General features: G+C 50.0%; 1 protein-coding gene across 5 annotated transcripts in view; it reads left to right on the top strand.

Annotated features, from left to right (window-relative positions):
* The window catches only part of Arhgap23 (Rho GTPase activating protein 23), a 105,619-nt gene extending 87,502 nt beyond the window's left edge, over positions 1-18,117 (top strand). For all 5 annotated transcript variants that reach the window (XM_052755632.1, XM_052755631.1, XM_052755628.1 and 2 more), the window contains exons 21-24: positions 7,230-7,271; positions 8,573-8,669; positions 10,504-10,535; positions 15,857-18,117. In XM_052755632.1, coding sequence (XP_052611592.1) covers positions 7,230-7,271; positions 8,573-8,669; positions 10,504-10,535; positions 15,857-16,876 — 1,191 coding nt within the window. In that variant the 3' untranslated portion in view covers positions 16,877-18,117. The remainder of the gene's footprint in view (positions 1-7,229; positions 7,272-8,572; positions 8,670-10,503; positions 10,536-15,856) is intronic.
* The last annotated feature ends 6,522 nt before the right edge of the window (positions 18,118-24,639 follow it).

Raw genomic sequence — 24,639 nt, 5'->3', positions numbered from 1 at the left:
GAGGGCCCAATCCCCAGTGCCACTAAGAGAAGAGAAAACAATTACTATAAAAGCAACAATGTCAAACTATGCTGGAAGCCAGGCTGTGGTGGTGCACACTTTTAATCCCAGCACTCAGGAGGCAAAGACAAGCAGATCTCTGAGTTTGAGGACAGCCTCTTCTGCAGATCGAGTTCCAGGACAGCCAGGGCTACACAGAGAAACCCTGTCTCCAAAAAAAAAAAAACAAAAAAAAAACCCCCCAAAACAAAAAAACAACCAAGAAAACAAAGCAAATCAAACCATGCTAGACACAGAAAATACAAAGATATCCCAATTTTAAGAAAGTTTGAACACAAATTCAGGGCCAGTGGGATGGCCCAATGGGTAAAGATGCCTGCTGCCAAGCCTGAAGACCTGAGTTCAATCCCTGGGATCCTTAGGAAGGAGAGAACAGACTCTTCCCCGCAAAATATCCTCTGATATATACACACACAAACACAATACACAATGTTTTTAAAAATTAAGTAAATGTGGCATGTATGTAGTGCACATATGTGTGTGCAGGCAAGCATACAAATAAAATAAAAATAAATAAATCTTAAAAAAATGAAAATTAGCTGGGGTAGGGTGGTGGCTCACTCCTTTAATCCCAGCACTCAGGAGGCAGAGGCAGGCGGATCTCCGAGTTCAAGGCCAGCCTGGTCTACAGAGTGAGTTCCAGGACAGCCAGGGCTACACAGAGAAACCCTGTCTCGAAAAACCAAAACCAAACAAACAGAAAACAGGGTCTTGCTGTGCAGCCCTGGCAGAACAGACTAGGCTGGCCTCAAGCTTGCAATGAACCTCCTGCTTCGTTCTCTCAGAGAGCGTGAGCCACCACCCTGGGCCCTCTCCCAAGACTTATTTCAGGCAAGATGTCTGTTTTGCAGCATGAGGACAGATTCCTGAGTTCACTGCTGCTGCCAGGGAGCGGTGCGCTGGGCCGTGGCCAGAGTGCTGCCTGGCCCGCCTCTTCTCCTCTCAACACCCTTTCAACAATGTTCACTCTTCATTGTATTTAAAAAGTATGCTTCTATCTTTTATTCCTTTCCACACACTCTTCTAATTTTGTTTATTTGTTTATTTATTTATTTATAGTTTTTCAGCGCAGAGTTTCTCTGTGTAACCCTGGCTGCCCTGGAACTCACTGGTCTTGAGCTCGGAGATCTGCCTGCCTCTGCCTCCCGAGTGCTGGGATTAAAGGCGTGCGCCACCACCGCCCGGCTCTCTATGCTTTTTGGTAGAGTTTTGACTTTATTTTGTGTTTCAATTTTTTGTTTTGCTTGTTTGTTTTTTAAGAAGAGTGGGGGATGAGGAGTCTGGTGGGGAGCACAGAAGAGTTAAAAAGAAAAACTGAGGTACTCAAGAGAGCACCTCCTGGCTCCCCAAAACTTGGAACTTGCCAGTTCTCTGCACTGGGTGGGCGGTGTCGGCTGGCCTTGTGGTCAGCTGCCTTTCCCAGGGTTTATGTTGGTGTCGATCGAGTCTGTGTTGGACAAGCTCTTGCTAGAGCATCTCTTTCCTTTAGTTGACCCCCTGTCTATGGCCACACTTAGCTTTGCCACCTGTGGAATGGGCAGATTTTTCTAGCCTTCTTGAGACCCCTAGGGTGGGGGTCTCCCAGATGTGTTGGGGGTATGGGAAGTAACCTCAATGCAGAGATCTGCCCAGGTGGAGGACTGTCTTCCACCTTTTAAGGCCTCCTCAGTGATACTCTCCCTGCTGGAGGGATGGAGCTACTGGTGTGAAGGAAAGCCTTGGAGTTTTCAGGTTCTGCAGTCGTGAATTCAGACTGGCTGCTGCTTTGACAATTCACTCTCAAATCTGAGGCTCAGGGCTTCTTCTCAGCTCCCACCGAGGGTGGGGTCGTGTACTTCTTGCCTGAACTGAGCCTACAGCAGGCCCCGCTTTCACTTTTCAGACTCAGGGTTTTTGTTTTGTTGTGTTTGTTTGTTTTTTGTTTTTCAAGACAGGGTTTCTCTGTGTGGCCCTAGCTGTCCTGGAACTCACCCTGTAGATCAGGCTGGCCTCAAACTCAGAGATCTGCCTGCCTCTGCCTCTGGAATGTGACCACTTTTTAGACTGTTAACAGGCAACTCTCTGGCTTTCTATAGCTGCCTTTTGGGGTTCTAACCCTGGGACTGGGGGTCAAATCCAGCCTTCCTGACTGGTATTGCCCCTTGTTGTCAGGCTTCACGGGATGTTTATATTATGAGACTTGTCTCCCATAAACAGGCTGGCCTCCAACTTGTGCCATTCCAGAGATCAAACCCAAGGCTTTGGCATGTTAAGCAAGTCCTGCAACTGAGCTACATCTCCAGCATAGCTCAGTTGTTCATTTTCAAATGTTTATTATGTGCATGGGTGTTTACCTGAATTATGTCTGCAGAGGGTGTTGGATCCTCAGGAACTAGAGTTACAGGTGGTTGTTAGTTGCCATGTGGCTGCTGGGAATTGAACTCAGGACCTCTGGAAGAACAGCCAGTGCTCTTAACCACTAAGCCATCTCTCCAGCCCATTTTCATTTGTCTTGATCACACTTGTCAAAGATTTGTGTATCTCTTTTTGCAAAGCCTCATTTTAAACATCTTTTAGTATGGTTGGGTAGTTCATGTCTGTATCCCAGCATTCCAGAGGCTGAGGCAGGAAGATGTCTGTGACTTTGAAGCCAGCCTGCGCTACATTGTAAGACCCTGTCTCAACCACCACAATAAAAATTCAATGTCTTTTTACTTCGCACTTTACTTTTGCCCACTGTAAGGTTGTTCTTACCTCTTGCATCGTCAGGAGTCTCTGGTTTTTACCCCTTCGCTCCAATAAGTAGGAGTCTGAGCTCGTCAGCCTCAGCTGCCTCTATTTTCTGACAGTTGGATACGAGGTCACAACTTTCTTTAGTTTACCTCTTTAAAAAAATAAAAAAGAATTTATTTTTATGTGCATTGGTGTTTTGCCTGTCTGTCTGTCTGTGTGAGGGTCCCCTGGAACTGGAGTTACACACAGTTGTGAGCTGCTCTGTGGGTGCTGGGGATTGAACCCGGGTCTACTAGAAGACTTCAGTTCACAGCCCTGGGTTCTATACCCAGCACCGCTGAGACTCGGACAGCTCCTCTTAACCACCTCCTGGCATTCATAGTTGGCATTCCAGTTCCCTCCGGTATGTCCTGTGGGCCTGGACAGATGTGCATGTGATCCTCATTGTAGTATCAAACAAGCACTGCCCTGGCCCTGGCCCTCCTGTGTGCTCGGCCTGCGTCCCCCTCACAGCCCAGTGACCACTGTTCTTACTGTGCCCACGGTCTGTCTCTTCCACACTGTTGTGTAGCTGGAGTCACTGGTAATACGGAAGCCCACTGGTGACAGAGCCGTGGTTCCGGGGGGCAGGCGAGTCACCTCAAGGCTTTTCATGACTCAGTGGCTCTTTTCTTTTTGCTGTTTTGCTTGTTTGCTTTTGAAACAAGATCTTGATGAGTAAACCAAGTTTGCCCTGGAACTTCATCCATCCTCCTGCCTCTGCCTCCCAAGTGCTGAGATTACATGTGTGTACCAGCATCCCTGGCTCTGATGCTGAATAAAATCCCGTTGGGTATATGATGGTTTATGCATGTGTTCCTCTCCTGAAGGATATTATTAGTCAGCTCTCGGTCATTGTAGTGAAATATCGGAGATAATTAACTTGTTGAGAGAGAAGTTTATTTTCACTCCTGGTTCTGAGGTTTTTGGTTCATGTAAGTACCTCTGTTGCTTTTGGCCTCCGGTGAGGTGCCACACTGTGACTGGAGCTGGAGCAGAGAGGAGTAAGACTTCTCACCTTATTAGCCAGGGGCAAAGAGAGAGAGGGAGACAGGTGGGCTGGGTCCCACCCTCCCCTGCAGGGGTGTGCCCACACGGCCCCACCTCCTAAAGTGCCTTCCAGTAGAGCCTTCTGAGACCAAGCCTTCCTTTAATGCATGGGCCCAGGAGGGATTGTCCAGACCACAGCAAACAGCTTGATTGCCCTCAAGTCTTAGCCATTATAAACACAGCTGCTTCAGACAGCTGTGCACACCTGTGTGTGGACTTAGGCTTTCCATCCCTTGGGTTAACACACGCGAGCACACCTGCCAGGTCACACGAAGAGTGTAGTTAGCTTAGTAAACAACCAGGAGTGCCATCCAGAGTGGCCTGCCGTCTCGTCCCAGCGATGAAAGAAAGCCAAAAGTGGCAGTTTTTCTCGTCTTCCTTTGTTTTTCCGTTTCCGCCCTGTCTGGTCTCGAACTGTGCAGCCTCACAGAACTCACAGGGATCCTCCTGCTTCAGCTACCCCACCACATGGAGCCTTGTTGCAGGTCTTGTCAGGATGGATGTTGTCAAGATCATTGGCTTCCTTCTGACAACCACATGGGTACTGTGTTGTTTAATCTGCGTGTCCCGGAGGATGTCTGATGTGGGGCCTCATTCACATGTTTGCCTACTGGGCATTGAACCCACAGCCTCCCGCATGCTAGGCAAGGGCTCTCCCTCCGAGCCCCAGCCCCCAGCCTGCACACTGCCTTGACATCTGTGTTTTCTTGGGTGGGGTGTCCAGGTCTTTGGCACACGTCTGTTTATTTTCCTGGTTTGAGGTTGAGGAGCAATTTGTGTATTTTGCATGTGAGGCCTTTATTGGCTGTCTCTTTGCAAATATGTTTTTCTGCTCTGTGGTTTGTCTTTGCCTACTCTCAACATCTTCTGTAGAGAGAAACTTCTCCTCAGAAAGTCCACTTTATCACTGATTTCTTTCATGAATACGTCTAAGTGCCATTTGGACTGAAGGACATCGAGGGTTTCTCTTCCTGGGTTTTCATGGGTAATGGTGTTCTGATGTCACTCTGTGTACCATGACATGTTTCTCCATATGTGAAGTCTGGAAGGGGCTTTAGCGCTTGTAAAATTATCACTAGTTCTTATTTTACTCCATTGTGAGTAGAAGACACGGATTGTGCAGTTCAGACTCTGGAGAGCCATTGGAAAGCCACAGTGGCCCAGGGTAGGCTTGACTTTTGAATGATTTGTGTATGTTTTTATTGATTTTTTTTTTTTTTGGTTTTTTTTTGTTTTGTTTTGTTTTTTGGGGTTTTTTTTGGTTTTTGTTTGTTTGTTTGTTTGTTTTTTTGAGACAAGGTTTCTCTGTGTAGCTTTGGGAGCCTATCCTGGAACTCGCTCTGTAGACCAGGCTGGTCTCAAACTCACAGAGATCCGCCTGGCTCTGCCTCCCAAGTGCTGGGATTAAAGGCGTGTGTCACCACCGCTGGGTTTATTTTTTTAAAAGAATGTATTTTCTTTAATTGAGGGCAAGGTTCCAAGTATGTTCACTAGTTCAGATTTGTCTATTGAGTTGCTAGGAATCAATATTTTTGCATATTTTAATATTTTATGTGTATGGATGTTTATCTGCATGAGTGTCTGTGTACCCATGTGTGTGCAGTGCCTGCAGAGGCCAGAAGAGGGCACCAGATTATCTGGAACTGGAGTTACAGCAAATTGTAAGCTGCCATGTGGTTACTGGGAATCAAACCTAGGTCCTCTGGAAGAGCAGCCAGTGCTCTTAACCACTGAGCCATCTATATAATCCCTGTGTATACTTTTCTAGTCTCCTGCAGGTCTGTGAATCTGTGTGTGCTGATGCATTTGCCTATGTGTGCACATCTGGAGACCAGAAATGGGCAGTATCTTGCTTTATCACTCTCCACATGATTAATAAGGTCTCTCACTGAACCTGGAGCTCACTGTGTCTGCCGGGCTGGCTGGTCAGCAAAGCCCTCTCATCTACCTGTCTGTGCTCTCCAGTGCTGGAGTTAAAAGCTTGTATCCCCGTGCCTGCCTTTTTACACAGGTCTTCATTCTTACGCCACAAGCACTTTATCTACAGAGCCATCTCTGCAGCCCCTAATTTTCCTTAAAGTATTTTAAGCTATTTTAGAGCCAGGTGTGGTGGTTCACACCTATAATCCCAGCACTTGGGAGGTGGAGGCAGGAGCATCAGGAGTTGAAGGTCAGTCTGAGCTACATGATACTTTGTCTCAAAAAATAAAAATGACAACATATATGCTACAATTTCTTTTACTTTTTTTTTTCTCATGTAGCCCTAGTTGGCCTGACTAGGCTAGCCTCAAACTTGTGGCAATCCTCCTGCCTCTGCCTCCTTAGTGCTGGGATTGTAGGTATGCACCAGTATGCCTGGTTTTGTCCTTAAATTTAAATGAGAGTGTAGGAGGATATAAAATTTCTGGTTTCAGCTGGGTGGTGGTGGTGCACACCTTTAATCCCAGCACTTGAGAGGCAGAGGCAGGTGGATCTCAGTGAGTTCATGGTCAGCCTGAACTGGGTTCTACAGAACCCAGGAGAGCCAGGGCTACACAGAGAAACCCTTACAAAAATAAATAAAAATTCTAGTTTCAAAACGATATTCCTTCAGCACAGAGAGGAAACATTCCTTGTTGTCTTCCATCTTCTGCTGCTGGAAATGTAATTCGGTCATTTGTAAGTAGTCTGAACCTCTGGATTCTCAGATCCCGTTTTTTTTTTGTTTGTTTGTTTGTTTTTTGGGGTTTTTTTTGGTTTTTTTGTTTTTACTTTATCTTTTAACCTGTTTTGTTTTGTTTGACAAGGACTTCTGTAGCCAGGCTGGACTGGAATTCACAGTATAGCCTGGGCTGCCATTGAACTCAATTCTCTAGCCCCAGGCTCCCCACAGGCATGAGCCACCATGTCCAGTGTATTTGGCATTTATGAGAAAGCTCTTGCCTCTTTGTCTCTGAGGGAAGCTGAGACCTGTTTGCAGGTATTTTCCTTTACTGGATAGAGTGACACCCCGGGTGTCAGTGCGGAGCTAGGAAAGGGATGGTAGGGTAGGAGATGCTGCCCTACGGGCTACTATCTGGCTCCCCACACCATCAGTGCACCCAGTGTCCTCTAGAGGGCGCTGCTGCCCAGGCCTTCTGGCTGGCTATGGGGGCCGTGTACCATAATGAGGGACCCAGGACCAGTTTGTGAAAAGCCTGGAAGCAGCTTGTGGTGGACTCTCCCTAGCTCTGATCTATTTCTCTCCCACGTGGTGGCCCCACTTTGTCTCCCCCTAAGGGTTTCTCATAGCTGTGGAGCTGTCTGAACCCTCTCCCTCAGGACTGTTGAGGAGCTGTGACTTCCCCCTCCCCATGCTAATGTCACCCTGTCCTCTGTCTCTTCTGCAGTCAGACTGGTTCTTCAGTGATGATGAGGACAAAGGAGAGAGAGTAAGTGATGAGAGGGAGGGTGGGGTATGGTCTGAGGTGACCCCTTGTCCCGGGGGTGGAGGGTGGGGGTAGGGGGGAGTGTGTGTGTGTGTGTGTGAGAGAGAGAGAGAGAGAGAGAGAGAGAGAGAGATTCAAATGGGTGTGGCCGTGGAGAGATGGCTCAGAGGTTAAGGACACCCAATGTTCCTGCAGAGGACCTGAATGTAGTTCCCAGCGTCCACAGTCAGTTCTCACAACCACCTCCAACTCCAGGACTTCTGATGCCCCCCACCCCACACAAACAGCCTCCATGGGCACTACACTCAAGTGCACAAGCCCACACTCAGACCCAGATAGTTACATGTAATTAAAAATAAAAGAGGCGGGGCTGGAGAGGTGGCTCAGAGGTTAAGAGCACTGCTTGCTCTTCCAAAGGTCCTGAGTTCAATTCCCAGCAACCACATGGTGGGTCACAAACCATCTGTAGTGAGATCTGGTGCCCTCTTCTGGCCTGCAGAGATACGTGCAGACAGAACACTGTATACATAATAAATAAATAAATCTTAAAAAAAATAAATAAAATAAATAAAAAATAAAAGAGGCAGCTGAGTGGTGGTGGCACAGGCCTTTAATCCCAGCACTTTGGAGTCAGAAGCAGGCAGATCTCTTTGAGCCAGCCTGTCTCCAGGACAGCCAAGGCTACACAAAGAAACCCTATCTTGAAAAAAAATAATAATAGTAAGATAAAATAAACGAGGCTGGAGAGATGGCACAGAGGACCCAGGTTGGAGTCCAGGACCCCAATGGCCACTCAGCCATCTGCACTCAAATTCCAGTGGTATCTGATGCACGGGTGTATATATATGTATATATATAGTCAAACTACCTAGGCCTATAAAAAGGTTAAAATAAAAGTAAAATCTTAAAAATAAAACAAAACAAAAAAAGATAGAAGCAAGAGGGACTCCTTGGGCCAAGGCACCTGCAGTCTGATGGAGGAGACACAGTCCCTCCCTTCAGGAACACCGGTCTGAGGGGGGAGATGCAGGTCAGACTCTGAGGAAACCCAGTATTTAGCGTATAGGATAGTCCAGTCTGATGGGAGAGACAAGGCCCTTGTTCTCAGCTGAGGGAGCCTTCGGGATTCCGTCCTGGTGGGGCGACACCTAATAGCACCATGGGACCTGTCAGATCTAGTCCCATGATGTTCCCACTGAGGAGACGGCCCCACCCATGGAGGAGTGGTGCATCCCGTCATCAGGTTCTGACGAGCTGCGGGCTAGCCATCTGGGAGGCTGGCTGACCCCCCCTCCTGTTTGCAGACCCCTGTTGATGACAAGGAGCCACAGTCAGTGCCCAACATCGAATACCTCCTGCCCAACATTGGCAGGACAGTGCCCCCCAGTGATCCAGGCTCAGGTGAGTGCAGGGACCTGGGAGGGGAGAGACGGGGGTGGTTCTGCCTTCCAGAGGGTCCCAGATACCTGGCCAGATGGTCATCTTCCCTGCTCCCCACGGGGTCCTGGCCTGGCAGCACCCCAAAATGGGCCAGAGTGGGCTTTCCCCTCTCTGGGAAAATCCAGCTGTGTGTTCAGCATCCCCAGGACCGGGCGGGGCTGTGTTTGGCCGTCTTCACTGGCCTCTCTCCTCAGCCTTCATTTTCACAGCTGGTGGCGTTCTTCTGGGTGCATTCCTCTTTTTTAATCTCTCTTCCTTCTCTCCTTGCGCCCTGTCCCTCCTCTTCTTCTCCCCTCAATCTCCTCCCACCACCTCCGTCCCCCCTCCCTCTTCTTCTCCTGCCCTCCTCCTCCAGCGGACCTGTTGGAGATTTAAAGGGTATAGTGCGGTGTCGCGGCCTCGGTCACTAACAGTGGCGGGTGATTATAAGAAGGCTGGGCAGGCGTGAGTGGTAGACGTGTCCCCAGCAGTGAGGACCCCAGCCAGACATAGCAGTTGGCAGTGCTGGTCCACAACGGGCCCGTGGCCCCACCCTGCCTCCTCCTATCCCTGTCTTCCCTTCTTGGGAGGAAGCCAGACCCCTTGCCCGCCACCAGCTGGCCCCCCTTCCCAGCCCCCAGCTCTGTGGCCTTCCCTGTGCAGAGCAAACACTTCCGGTTGACCAAGATGAGCGAAACTTGTCCGGGGACCCTGCCTCTGCTGGGACCAGTGATACCACCCCTAGAAGGCATTCTAAAATGACAGCTCCTATCTCAGTCAGGCCCTGAACACTCATCCTGGAACTCCTGTTCCAGAGGAAGGATGCCTTCTGCGCTCAGAGGCAAATGAATGGTCCCCTTTCTTCTTGGTCCCAGACACTAGCTCATGTCTGGCTACACTGCCCTGGCAAGTCCAGTTCTTGTCCCAGAGAGGGGGCCCCACAGCAGCCCTGGTTATGAGATTCAGACTGGGAGTGGGGTGGTAGACGAGCCCCCCGTCTCTTCTAATCACCTGCTGCCGCCTGCCCCGTGTGTGTCCAAGTGTGGTCAGCCATCTTGCTCTTCTCACCGTTTGCAGGGGGAGGGGGCTGGGGAGGGGCCGCTAACCTGCCTGCCAGAGAGTGTGGATTAACTGCACCTGTTCGCTGTGCCCGATTTTGTTATCTGGTGCCTTCTCCATCCCGGAGACACTGAGGAGTGGGACTCTAGTCCCCCAGATGTACCGGTTTTGACTGGCTTTAAAAGGGACCTTGCCCCTTAAGGGCAGGTAGATGTTGGCTCTGTCATCAATCCACTGCCCCCCCGTGTCTTACCCACCTCATTTCTGCTCCTTCACTCCATCACTTGGTTTGGTCCCTCTTCCTTCTCATGTGGGGGGGTGGGGCGCACACCTCTTCCTGCACTGTGTGGTCTCCATGGTCTTCAGAGTATCTGTGATGTGCTGTGTCGCACCATTGTGATTTCTGTGGACTGCATCCGATACTGGCATTTCCTCTCCAGTGCTTCAGAGTGACAGGGCAGGAGGGGGAGGGGAGAGGAGCCAGGCCCAAAGAAAAGCCCACTTTGTCCTTAACCCTGGGCAAGTGAAGACTCAGTGGCCCACAGCCTGATGTCACTTCCTGCCTCTAAAAGAAGTGGTGGCTGACATCATCTTCTGCTCTGGTCCACCCCACAGAAAATGCCAGCAGAACCAATGGCACTCCTCGGGCCTGGGAGAACACCTTCATCTCTGAACCTTTGAGGCAAGGAAAATGTGTTAATAGGATCGCACTTATCCTTCCTGGTCTAACATCCAGTTTTCTTTCTCTTGCCAACAGATTCCACCACCTGTAGTTCAGCCAAGTCCAAGGTTAGTGCCGAGACTCCCTAAATGTGTTCTGCTGGACAAGTGGCCCACTTTGGTTTTTGGTCAAGAGAATTAGAATGGTAGCTGGACTCAGAGGGAAAGTTGAGGGTCCCGTGGGAAGGAAGGTGGGAAATACTGAGTGTCCAGGGGAAGCTGAGATATTAACCTTGGTGGTGCTTGGAGAGGCATCTGATGTAAAGAAGGGTTGACTGTAGAGTTGGGTGGCTGAGAGGCAGTGTGTCATCAGAATAGGCTCTGGAGGCAGGAAATCCTCAGTTTGAGTCCTGGCTTCGCCACTTAGATTTAGGATGCTGGGGTAATTCTTTCTGGATTGCAGCTTTCTGCTCTGTAAAATGAAAATAACAGCAAATATGTCTGCTGTGATAAATATGCTTTAAGGTCCCTAGGGGAAGCTGAGTATGGTGTCTCATGCCTGTAATTCCAACACTTAGGAGATAGGGGCAGCCTGGGCTACATACTGAGTTCCAGGTTAGCCAGGGATACATAGCAAGATCCTGTCTCAAAACCAAACCAAAAAGGTGTGTGGGGGGGGGGCACTGTCTGGGAAGTCTTAACAAAGTAAAAGAAAGAAAACAATAAGATGAGTGAAAAATCAATGAAATTGAAAACAATTAAGAAAAATCAATGAAACTACAAGCTGTTTCTGTGGGAAAAAAATCAGTAATATTGATAAACTTCTAACCAGACTGACAGAATAAAGAGATGGCACAAATTACAACACTAAGGATGACATAAGTACATTGACAGACCACACAGGCACTGACACAGGACATCAGTACAGACCACACAGTCACTCATACAGGAGATCGGTACAGACCACACAGACACTGACACAGGACATCAGTACAGACCACACAGACACTCACACAGGAGATCGGTACAGACCACACAGTCACTCACACAGGACATCGGTACAGACCACACAGATACTCAGAGAATACTATAAGCAACTCTGTGCCCATAAACTCAGTAACTTAAAAGAAATAGACCTATACTTAGAAGAATTCAAACTACCAGAAGTTGCATAAGAAATAACCTAAATAGTCCTGCATTTAATTGTGTGTAAAAAAAACCTTCCAACAGAGAAAATGCCAGGTCCAGATGGCTCCACTGGTAAATTTTACCCAATATTTTAAGTGGAAAATGTTTTAGTTTTTTTTGTTGTTGTTATTTTTAAAGTTACATTTATTTATTGTGTGTGTTTCTGCACACTTAAGCATTGCAGTGTATGTGCCATGGTGTGTGTATGGAGGTCAGAGGGCAACTTTTTCACTATGTGGGTCCTGTAGGATTGAACTCAGATCCTCAGACTTGGTGGCAAATTCCTTTACCTGCCAAATCATTTATTCATTCATTTATTTTTGAGACAAAGTCTCTCTATGTAGTCCAAATTCCTGCTTTTTTCCTGAGTACTGGGATTACAAGTGTATGCGATCACACCTGGCTTATTTTTTTTAATTTTAAATAAGTAATCTATTTATCCAATTCTATAGAATCTTAGTTATAAAATAGTTGTTTTAGTCACTGTTCTATTGCTGTGAAAAGACACCATGACCAAGGCAACTATTATAAGAGAAAGCATTTCACTGGGGGCTCGCCTACAGTTTCAGAGGTTTAGTCCATTATTATCATGGCAGGAAGCATGGTGGCATGCAGGCAGACACTGGAGCAATAGCTGAGAATTACATCCTTATCCACAGGCAGAAAGAGAAACTCAGGGCTTGGCATGGGCTTTGGAAACCCACCCCCAGTGACACACTTGCTCTAACAAGGCCACACCTCTTAATCCTTTCAAATAGTTCCACTTCCTGCTGACTCAGCATTCGGATATACATGAACGATGGGGCCATTCTTATTCAAACCACCACAGTAATGTAATTTAAAAGTCAATGGTGATGCCGGGCGGTGGTGGCGCACGCCTTTAATCCCAGCACTCGGGAGGCAGAGCCAGGCGGATCTCTGTGAGTTCGAGGCCAGCCTGGTCTCCAAAGCGAGTTCCAGGAAAGGCGCAAAGCTACACAGAGAAACCCTGCCTCGAAAAACCAAAAAAAAAAAAAAAAAAAAAAAAAAAGTCAATGGTGATGCAGACCTTTAATTCCAGCACCCAGGAGGCAGAGGCAGATGGATCTCTATGAGTTTAAGGCGAGCCTTGTCTACAAAGCGAGTTCCAGGACAGCCAAGGCTGTTACACAGTGAACACAGTGAACCTTGAAACCTTATCTCAAAAAACCAGAAGTCTCCTATTTCACAGTGACATTGTAGTCAATAGTGGGCCACATATACAAAAGTGGCCCACACAGCCTTATGTGTGTAGTAGGTTAATACTGTCAGGTTTATGTAAGTACATACTATGATGAAATCACTTCATGACATGTTTCTTAGAGTTCATCCCCACTAGGAAGTGACCCACAACTATATTTGTCTAGTATTTAAATACTTATTTAAAGTGTACATAGGGGCTAGACGGATGGCTCAGCTGTTGAGCATGGACTGCTCTTACATGCATGCACATACATGTAAGCACATGTACACACACACAAAAATAAATAAATAAATAAAAAACAAATCTAAATAAATGTTCCTTACATAGAAATACTACCACAGGGGTTGGAGAGAGAGATGTCTCAGAGATTAGAAGTACTGACTGCTCTTACATAGGACCTGGCTTTGGTTCCCAGAACCCACATGGCAGCTGTGGTGTAACTCACACATGCCTGTAATTCTGGCCCCAGGACATCTGATGCCCTCTTTGGGCACTGCACTCAATGTTGAACATACAGGCATGCTCTTACATATTCGCATTAAACAAAAAATAAAATTTAAAAAAGAAACACACACACAAAAACCTACTACCAGTTCTCCAAAATCTCTTCCAGGGGGTTGAAGAGGCAGGACTCCTCAGCTCAGTGTGTAACACTGGCACCCCAATATCTAAGGAATATTCGTCAGGAGTCCTGCCACAGATCTCAGCTGAACGGCCCATACATGGCCTCGCTGTACCAAATGCTGAGGGTACAAGAAGGGGCTGAGGGGCTGAAGACACGGCTCAGTGGTTGAATACTTACTGCTCTTCCGGAGGACCTGAGTTCAGTTCCCAGTCCCCACATTGATTAGCTCACAACCACTAGTAACTCTGGGTCCCAGGATCTGACACCCTCTTCCGGTCTCCACAGGCCACACTTTTTTTAAAGATTTATTTATTTATCTATTTATATATCTATCTATTTATTTATGTATCTATTTATTATGTATGCAGTGTTCTGTCTGCATGTATGCCTGCAGGCCAGAAGAGAGCGCCAGATGGTTGTGAGCCACCATGTGGTTGCTGGGAATTGAACTCAGGACCTCTGGAAGAACAGCCAGTGCTGTTAACCTCTGAGCCATCTCTCCAGCCCCACATGCCACACTTATAGACACAGGCACACACACACACACACACACACACACACACACACACACACATACACACACTTCAAGAATTAAAACAGCTGAGCAGTTAGATTCCTATCCAAGCAGGGCTTATCTAGATTCCAGTATTGTACTAATAAGCGAACAACACTAGCTGGTAGGTTATTGGGACACTGTGGAAGCAGAAGCTGGGTGGAATTCAGATCTCGGGGGTTTGGGGGTGTGGGGGAATGCATGAACAGACATGAGAAGCCTAGCTGAGAGGAATTCAGAGCAAAAATGCAAAGCCCTGTGGGTAGAGGGAGGCTTGTATGAGAAGAGGTGGGGCTGAGATACATACCCCAGCCCCCGACCGCCACCCCCAGGGGTAGCAACAGGAAGGAGGAAACATGGCTAGCCTTAGGGCCCTGGTGGTGGGTTGTGAGGGCCTCAACTGAGTCAAGTCTGAAGTGGGTTGAGGAAGCCTCAGAAGAAGGCTGATCTGCCTAGCTAGCTCAGTGCCAGATAGGGAAGTCCTCCTCATTATCCCCCATGACCACGCCTGTCTGCGCTCCACACGACACCTCCCCAGGTTCTGGGCCTCCTTAATCCCGGTGTTAGCCCGGTGGCTCCTCTGGAGGCCCCTGCTTAGCCACAGAGCCTTGAACATACACAGCGTGCTTTTCAGAAAGTATCTGTATAGACTGACTTGGACATCCCAGACTCTAGTGAGTTCCTCGGTCACTAGTGTGTGAGCTCACGTTTGCGGTCACCCACTCACACCAACTCCATGCCATCTTTACGAGACCTCTGAGTTCTGTTCCATCCTCACGTTATAGATAGGAAAGGCAAGCTTGGGCATGTTCTCGGTCATCAAGGGGTGGGGATCTGAGATGTCCTCTTTCCTTGCTGAATGCCCCCCGGGGACCCAGTTTTGATCCCTGCTTCAGCTCACAACTGACTGTAACTCCAGATCCAGGGGATCCGAGGCTTTCTTCTGTCCTCCACAGCAAAAGGCATTCACACAGTCAAAACACTCAAACACATGAAATAAAAGAAACCTTTTAAAAAATTAAGAAAAAGAATCTGGAAAGACCCATATTGTAGGGCTAACAAACACCTACAGGTCCAGCTCCAGGAGGCTCCCATGCCTCTGGTCTCCTAAGGCACCTGCACTCAGCTGCACATACACACACACACACACACACACACACACACACACACACACACACACACATAACTAAAAATAAATAAATCTGAAAAAAAGGAAAAGACAAAAGAAAGAAGGAACTCAAGAGTTGGAAGCTGGTCGTGGTGGCGCACGCCTTTAATCCCAGCACTGGAGAGGCAGAGGCAGGCAGATCTCTTGAGTTCAAAGCCAGCCTGATCCTATGGGGAGTGAGGTCAGCCAGAGCTACATAGAAGCCATTGAATTGATCTGGGGTTGGAGACTGGCGGGTGAAAAGGCAGAAGTGACCAGGGTGGTGCCCTGGAAAGGAAGGCTTCTCAAGTGGGGTGAGTGGGGAGTGAGAAGGGTAGATGCTTATAGCCAAGGAAAGACCAGCTGAGGAGCAGTGTGCTCGAAGCATTAGCATTTATAATGGGGGATCCCATAACCAGACACATTGACAAGGACTGTCACCAGTATGTCTGAAGAGTTTATCTGGAAGTGGCTGGAGAAGACCCTCCCCAGCTCCCAGATCAGAGAGGATACTGAGTTATGGAGAACAGGCGGTGGTGATCCTTGGCTGATGGTGACACTCCAGCAGGCACCGAGTGGGCGGGAAACTTCTCGCCTGCTGGTGTGGGGACTGGCTTGTTTTGGACATGGTAATCGGATGCCATGTGGGGAGTAGGACTGTGCAAGGTGATGCGGATGATGAGTCCTTCCTTGCCCTCATTGTCTCCTCCCACAGGGTTCGTGGGTCCCCAAGAAAGAGCCTTACGCCCGGGAGATGCTGGCGATCTCCTTCATCTCTGCGGTCAACCGCAAACGGAAAAAGCGGCGGGAGGCGCGGGGCCTGGGCAGCAGCACCGATGATGACTCCGAGCAGGAGGCACACAAGGCTGCGGCGGCGGGGACGCAGGAGCCACCCGAGGAGCAGCTGCCCGGCCCCGCAGCCGTGGAGGCCCCCGGTCGCCTCAGCCCCCCGACGGCACCCGACGAGCGGCCTGCGGCGGACACGCGCTCCATCGTCTCGGGCTACTCCACCCTGTCCACCATGGACCGCAGCGTGTGCTCGGGCACAGGCGGGCGGCGCGCGGGCGCGGGCGACGAGGCGGACGACGAGCGCAGCGAGCTGAGCCACGTGGAGACGGACACGGAGGGCGGCGCGGGCCCCGGGGGGCGCCTGGCGCGCCGGCCGTCCTTCAGCTCACACCATCTTATGCCGTGCGACACGCTGGCGCGCCGTCGCCTGTCTCGCAGCCGCGCGGATGGAGAGAGTCCGGGCGCGGGCACGGCCCGGGCGGGTCCCCGCGGTCCCGAGCCCCCGGGCTCGGCGTCGTCCAGCAGCCAGGAGTCGCTTCGCCCCCCGGCGGCCGCCCCGGCGCTCGGATCACGACCGTCGCGCGTGGAAGCCCTGCGGCTGCGTCTCCGCGGCACCGCCGACGACATGCTGGCGGTGCGGCTCCGGCGCCCGCTGTCGCCAGAGACCCGGCGGCGCCGGAGCAGCTGGCGCCGCCACACGGTGGTGGTGCAGAGCCCGCTGACCGACCTCAACTTCAACGAGTGGAAGGAGCTGGGCGGAGGGGGCGCCCCGGAGCCCGCGGGCGCTCGACCGCACAGTGACAACAAGGACTCTGGCCTCAGCAGCCTGGAGTCCACCAAGGCACGGGCTTCATCCGCCGCCTCGCTGCCATCGGGGGACCTAGGGAACCTACAGGGCCTGCCCCCGCGCCGCTCGGCCGCCGCCCGCCTCCACCAGTGTCTGTGACACCCTGTCCGGTGGTCGGGTGCTCAGGTGGGGAGGAAGAGCGGTGCTGGTGCCGCGGGCTGGAGTTTGGTGGGATGGGCAGAGGAGAGTCGAAGAGGGAGTCTTCAGAAGAGGGAAGGGGCTGCTGGGATTCATGTCCCTTGGATAAAGGACTGAGTGGCCCTTTTCTGTGAGTCCACTTAGGGACCCTTGTTGACAATGGAGTGTGGGTGGACCGCCCAAGTTTCATACTGAAGGAAAGATAGAGCCGGATTTTTGTGTCTGTCCTCTGCCCTCCTCTCACCCCCATTAGCTCCTAGCCAAGGAGGGGAGGATGAATGTCTGGGGAGCGGATGTGTAGGGTTGGGTGTCCATGGGAGAGGGGGCTTGTGTGTGTGTGTGAGTGTGTGTAGTCACTGTGCAAAGGTGTTTCCAGTAGCAACTTCTGCCCCAACCCGTTCATTTCCCCACCTGTCCCGAAGTCAGGACCTTTGGTGGGCACCTTATCCCCAAGCTTGTCAGAGCCTGAGACTGGGTTGAGGGCCCTTCCAGAGGCAGGACTGAACCCCGCCACTACCAAGTCACTCCTCACACCCTTTGCCAACCTCTGAAGTCACCCCTCTAAGCTCTTTGACCTGTGGACCTGCCTGCTCCCCCAGTCTTTGGAGTGTCCAGGATCCCCCTGCAGCTGGCGCCTTCCTCCATTTCACCCTCGTTCCACAGCTTAGTGTGAGACTCACCTTCTCCCTTCAAGGGAACTGTCAGGAAGAACACATTGATTTAGAGGGTCCCAGCTGGGCTGTTCTTGCGGGGTGGGTGGGACCCAGCCCCCCTTCTCCCACATTGTAAATAAACCTTGGAGCACTGTCCTAACACCCACCCCCCTGCCCTCACTCAGCCCTCACTCATTCCAGGGAAGCCCAATGGGGCTGCCAGCCCTGCGGCCCCCACCCCCCGTCAGTCTCCTTGGTTTTCTGCAACGATTTGCTGTAAAGTCTCTTCCCCCTCTCCCTCTACTGTAAATATTGTCTCTAATGTGTAACATATTATAAAGAATTTATAAGGATTTTTAAAGATGTTTTGCTCATTTTAAAAAGTGTTGTAACAGTGTTGGATAAAGCCCCCTACGTCTGCATGGCTCCACCCACTGTGTCCATGACACACCACCTCTCTAGGCGATAACTAAGATTCCTGCTTCTGAAAGTCCTGTCTTAAAAGTACAGTCTATATCTTGGAAATAAATGGCCTTTCTCAGGCTCGAACCAGCGTCTCACTTGTTGATGGGGAGAGGGACATGGCAGCATTGGGATGGACATGGTGAGATCCGTGTCCTTGTGAGGAGGGTACCGGGGCTGAGTGGCAGGGTAGAGGGAATCTCTTCTCTGGTGGCTTGTGTCCTAGGAGACTGGTATGAGTAGAGACAGGCACACAGAGTGAGTGGTGTGTTGTCCCCACACTTCCATCCCGACATCAGCAAGAGGCCCCCCCAGGCGCCCACTCTGCAATACCTGCAGAGGGTCCTTGTTTCTCAAGCCTTCGGAGTGGCCTCAGATACTACTCCACAGGCAAGAGACTTAGCCAGTTGCCACCATAGGCATCTCAGGCCCAGCAGCATTACCAAAGGACACTGTAGGACTTGCCCATTTTCTGTATCATCTATGTAAGCCTGCAGGCTCCACTCAGTCATGGCTCTGCAGCTGCTGATACTCGAGTGAGCTCAGAACTGGTGTCTCAGTTCTGAGTGCTCAGAACCCACCCTGAGAGCTTTGCCCTAAATCCCACCTCCAACCCTCAAGCTCAGTGCCGTCATGATGTCCTTTCTGGATGTGAGAAAGCTGAGGCATGGCACAGGATGTATCTTCCCAAGGTCACCCTGTTAGTAAGCCGTGGAGCCAGGAAGCAGACACAGTGAGGTTGAGACAGAGTTGGGGTGAGGATGGGGACTCCCTCCTCACAGGGTGACCTTCTGCAGACAGCTAGAGACTCTAGAGACTCTAAAGATGAGACAGTCAAACGAAGATACTTCTAGATAAGAAAAACTGAGAATTCAGCCGGGTGGTGGTGGTGCACGCTTTAATCCCAGCACTCGGGAGGCTGAGGCAGGCGGATCTCTAAGTTTGAGACCAGTCTGGTCTATATAGAAACTCTCTTGAAAAACAAAAACAAGACAAAAAAGACAACACACACACAAAGCAATAACTGCAAAACTGTTGTCCATAAAGGTGTGATTTGTATGACTAATCACATGAGGGAAGGGGGAGGGGCTAGATCGATATTGGAGCAACATTTTGTGTTTTGTTGTTTTGTTTTGCTTTGTTTTAGTCAGGGTCTCACTATGTAACCCTGGCTGGCCTAAAACTCAGAGTGTAAACCAAGCTGGTCTCAAACTTATGACAAGCCTCCTGTCTCAGCCTCCTGAGTGTTGGGGATTACAGATGTGTGCCACCATTCCTGGCTTATGGTTTGATTCAACTGTCTCCCACAGGCTCAGATCTTGAGCTCATGGTTCCCAGCTCACTCAAAGCACTATTTTGAAGCCTGTGGGGCCTGGCTGGCAGAAGCAGGTGACCAGAGGCAAGCCTTTGGCGGTCGGTCACAGCACCCTCGGTCCAGCAGCTTGCTGCTGTCCTCAGCCAGCTCCGATGTGTTCTCCACCACGATGGATCAGAACTCCCTTGAAAGTGTGACGCAAAATAAACCTTTTATTTACTAAGTTGTTTAGAATAAGAAACCATGTGAGCTAGGGTAACTATTCCAAGTATGAGACAGAAACTCTAACTAGGGATGAGGACATTTTGTTTCTAACCAGGGACAAGGACATTTTGTAACTGTCTATAAGCCAGCCAATCAGGCCATCAAGCAGGTGTGTTCCCAAGGACAGCCCAGATTTCGGGAGTCTAACAGGCTTGAAGGGAAACTATACAACTTGCTATGTTAGTTGGAGACTTCCCATACTCAGTGGTGGACAGAACTAACCACAAGGAAGAAAGCCCGACCACTGTAAACCAGCTGGACTCAAGAGTTCTGAGGAACATTCCAAAGGACAGAACAAAGGTACACATGGAACATTCTGGGGCAGACCATGGAGTCGGCCTTCAGCAAGTCCCCATGCATGTCAAGGAGAGGAGTCACACAGTCTTGTTCTCAACCACGATGGGATTAAGTTAGAAATTGAGAGGTTTGGGGTCAATGAGATGGTTCATCAGGTAAGGGTGCTTGCTACTAAACCTTACAACTCGAGTTTGATCTCTGGGACCCACTGGGTGGAAAAAGAACTACTCTTTTGTTGTTTGTTTTGTTTTTCAAGACAGGGTTTCTCTGTGCAGTCCTGGCTGTCCTGAAACTCGCTCTGTAGACCAGGCTGGCCTCGAGCTCACAGAGATCCGCCTGCCTCTGCCTCCCGAGTGTGTGCGTCACCAGGCCCACTTAGCTGAAAACCACTCTTGAAAGTTGTCCTCTGAGGCTGGGCCTTGTGACTCACGCCTTTAACCCCAGCACTCAGGAGGCAGAGGTAGGCAGATCTCTGAGTTCAAGGCTATCCTGGTCTACAGAGTGAGTTCCAAGACAGCCATGGCTACACACAGACCTTGTCCTGAAAAACACCAAAACAACAACAAAAAGAAAAAGAAGAAGAAAGAAAGTTGTCCTCTGGTCTCCACACAAACACATGGCACAAGACCACACAGAAAAATACAAAAGACTTATAATCAAGATATATGGCTCAGGTATGGGACTCAATTCCCAGTACCACATAAGCCGGGTTGGGTGGTGTATGCCTGTGATCTCAACAATTGAGATCGAAAGGCAGGAAGTTGAGAAGTTCAGCATCAGCTTTTGCTGCATTAAAGAGTTTGGGGTTAGCATGGGATACACGAGACCCTGCCTCAAAAAAATGGATACCAATATTGATATCTAGACCAGATAAACAGAGCAATGTCAAGAACATAAGAAGAGCTGAAAAAGACATGGAGAAACCAGAACCCTCTTAGGTGGGAATGGAGTCCAGAGCTGCTGCTTCGGGATGGTGTGGATCAGCCAGAAGAGCTTGTGCCACGTGCTGGGTCGTGCTGGGTCGTGCTGGGTCGTGCTGGGTCATGCTTGGGTCGTGCTGGACAGGACCAACCTGAATTTGATCCCCAGAATTCACATAAAAGTACAAGGAAGGAACTTACTCCCCAAGGTGACCTCCACACACGTCTGCCACCAGACATACACTTGCTACCTGCACATGCATGTACTAATGACCTAAAGGGGGACTGATACACACATGAATATTATGTAGCATGTACATGGAGAAGGCCTTGGCTGGAAATGGAATGAAGTTCTGATGCCTGCTGACCCACAGCTGCCTCTGCAACACACGGTGTCAGAAAAGAAGCCAGGCTGCGGTGTGATCCCATCCATGGGGAAAGTCTGGGGGGTCCACACAGGGAGGGGAAGGAGATGAGTAATGCCCTAGGGATGGGGTGCCGCAGACGAAGAAGCTGAAATGGGTAATGACAGTTGGGGGTCAGAGTTTTTGCAGGTGTTGAAAATATTCTAAAATGAGACTGCAGCGCTGGCTGCCGGTCTGCAAACACACTAAAACCCACTGAGGTGTAGACGGTAAGTGGGGATTTGATGGCATGTGAAATGCACCTGACCACAGCCACAAAGACAGACAAGCAAGCTGCTCTCTGATCTTGCTCCCCTGCCCGTAAGGTTTGCTGTTTCCTCGGGAATGTTTCTCCGAAAAACTCCAGCTCTGCTGGGCAGGGGTGGTGCACGCCTTTAGTTCCAACACTTGGGAGGCAGAGGCAGGCGGATCTCTGTGAGTTTGAGGCCAGTCTGGTCTACAGAGCGAGATCCAGGACAGCTGGGGCTCTATTAAACAGAGAAACCCTGTCGTGAAAAAACAAAAATAAAGAGGAAGAAAAATTCCAATCCTTTTTTTTTTTTTTTTTTTCTTTTCTGGAGCTGAGGACCGAACCCAGGGCCTTGTGCTAGCTAGGCAAGCGCTCTACCACTGAGCTAAATCCCCAACCCCAAAATTCCAGTTCCATTAGTGTTGCAGAAGAGAAATGTCCCGCCCCCATACACACCACTCCCACTTTTCTGTCATAGGAGAGGACAGGGTCATGGTTATGTGGGCCAACTAAAGTGGTCAGATGAGTGGCCAGGGGCCAGGGAGAGCGCCCTGGAGGGAGTCCTGGGCTTCGTTCTGGACCATTGTTTAATGTCACTGCCAAGACGACTGACACTCCATTCTCCTCTCCTGAGACGCTGAATTGTCACCCACAACTGTGAAAGCTGCAGCAGGAGCCATCTCTGCGTCACGTGGGCAGCTCTTGCACACTGAAGAATACATTGCTCCCACAGAGGGCCAGTGTTTGGTTCCCAGCACCCACATCAGGCAGCTCACAACCACTCCTGTTCCAGGGGGATCCAATGCCCTCTTCCAGTCTCTTCAGGAACCTTCACTCATGTACACAAACTCCTCTCCCCACCCCCAACATACACACTTAATTAAAAATAAAATATAGCCGGGCGATGGTGGCTCACACCTTCAATCCCAGCACTCAGGAGGCAGAGGCAGGCAGATCTCTGTGAGTTCAAGGCCAGCCTGGTCTACAGAGTGAGTTCCAGGAAAGATGTCAAAGCTACGCAGAGAAACCCTGTCTCAGAAAACCAAAAATAAATAAATAAATAAATAAAATGTAAGAAAGTTTCTCATCACTTGCCACAATTCCTAGAAGACAGGCAGCTTCCTGTCCCTGGCCCGTGGCCCTGCCCATCTCCCTGATTGTCCCTCTTTGAGCTACTTGGATTTTATTTCCTAGAACCCAAAGGCTACTCCCCCCCCCCCCCCCTCTAGGACTCTTGAGTTATCAACTCTACAAAGTGACTCACTTACTTGTCTGGTTGGCTAGTTGACTTTATTGAGACAGAGTCCCACACAAAACTCAGGCTTTTAACTCAAGGTAATCCTCCTGCATCAAGTACGGGGATTACGGGTGTGAGCCTTGTCTGACTTGCATTTTTTCTGGAGGTCTCTCTCTGCAATCCAGACTGGCTCTAGAGCATCCTGCCTCACTCAGCACACACACACCCCTCCCCCAATGCCAGGATTATAGGTATACCACTCACGTTTTGTAAGTTTTATTAATTTATTGATTTACATATTTTATTGGGGGCGGGCACAGTATTATGTGGCAGTCAGAGGACAACTTGCAGGAGTCCGAGCTCTCTTTCCACCATGTGGGGGGTTCCACCTCTACCTGTTAAGCCTTTCCTCAGGTCTTGTTTGTTTTGTTTTGAGACAGTGTCTCATGTATCCCAGGCTGGTCTCCAATTCACAACGTAGCTCAATCTGACTTCACTTCCTAACCCTCTGCTCCCACTTTCCAAGTGCTGGGATTACAGGCCCGTACCCGACTCCCAGTTCCACCCCTCTTTTTGTGACTGTTTTGTTGATTTTGAAGACAGGGTCTCACTTTGTAATCCTGGCAGTCTGGAACTCACTGTGTATACCAGGCTGGCCTCGAACTCACGGAGATCCACCTCCATTAGGAAATTTGCTTCACTTTTTAAAACTGTGTTAGTATTGTGGGTGTGTGCTCATTCACACATATACAGAGGCTGGAAGTGGGTGTCTTTCTCTATTGCTTTCTAGCTTCTCTTTTGAGACAGGGTCTCTCACTGGACCTGGAGTTCACCTATTGGATAAAATGGCTGGCCCGTGAGCTTGGAGGGATTTGTCCCCAGCACCCTCTTCCCACTCTAGGGTCACAGACTCGAACCACTACGCCTGCCTTTTATATGGGTGTCGGGAATCCAAATTCAAGTCTTCATGTTTGTGTGACAGACACCTCGGCCAACACCCCAGCTCTTTCATCCTCATACTTAAGGCCTCCGAATCAGGGGAGCTCAGGGCCTGGCCACCCCGGGCAGTCCACACTGCTCCTTGCCACCACAGCTACAGAGTTGTTTTTTTGTTCCGCTGCTTGCTGTCAGCCACAGTTTGTAGGGGTGTGCCTGTTTCCCAGCCGGCGCCCTAGCCAGAGGCTAGGCCCAGTAGCCAGGGCTATTCGGAAGCCATTTGAGGGTCAGGGAGGGCCCGGCATAGTCTCTGGCAAGCAGGTGACTTTGGCCCTATTTGTTCTCCATTTTAAATTGCCAGTGGAAGGGGGGGGGGGGTTGCCTGACCTCGTTTTCCCGGAATACGAAGGGACATGGACAACAGGACCTGCTGACATTCTAAAAGACACAGGGACAGCCTCTAGGTGGACCAAGGTCTGGCTGCATTGGTGTCTGAGGGGGGCAGTGGCAGGAGGCGGCTCATGAGGTAGTATTCCCAGTGAACAGTGAGCAGTTTCTCAATTCTGGCTTGCTCGTGGGTCTTAGAAGAGGTTCCAAAAACGGCTGTGAGTTTGTAGCTTCAGGACCCTGCCACCTCACGGGACAGAGGTAACTGGGGAATATGGCTGGTCGAAAAGGTCTGGTAACTCCAGGCCTTGCCAAGTAGAATATGGGGAAGCCTCTGTGTCAGACCATGCAGGAGCTGTGGCAGACCTTTGGATTCTAGTAACTCAAAAACCCTGAGCAGGACAGCTTGCCCATTCCCTGAGCAGTGTGGGGAGCAGGTACATTTCATTACATCTCGGTGTTTCAGGTGGGAGTTCCTGCTAGTTCCGGAAGTCTGAAAGTGACTGTCCTAGACATGACATGAAGGGTCATTCCTCCCAGAGGGCCAGAGGCTGAAACCCAACATGGCACTGCTCCACCTCTAAGCATTGGCTTTGGGG

The sequence above is a fragment of the Peromyscus californicus genome, unplaced genomic scaffold (assembly GCF_007827085.1).
Source record: "Peromyscus californicus insignis strain IS unplaced genomic scaffold, ASM782708v3 Scaffold_3__1_contigs__length_106647218, whole genome shotgun sequence".
Lineage (NCBI taxonomy): Eukaryota > Metazoa > Chordata > Mammalia > Rodentia > Cricetidae > Peromyscus > Peromyscus californicus.
Note: the sequence above shows the minus strand (reverse complement) of the source record. Positions and strands in the feature narration are given on the sequence as shown.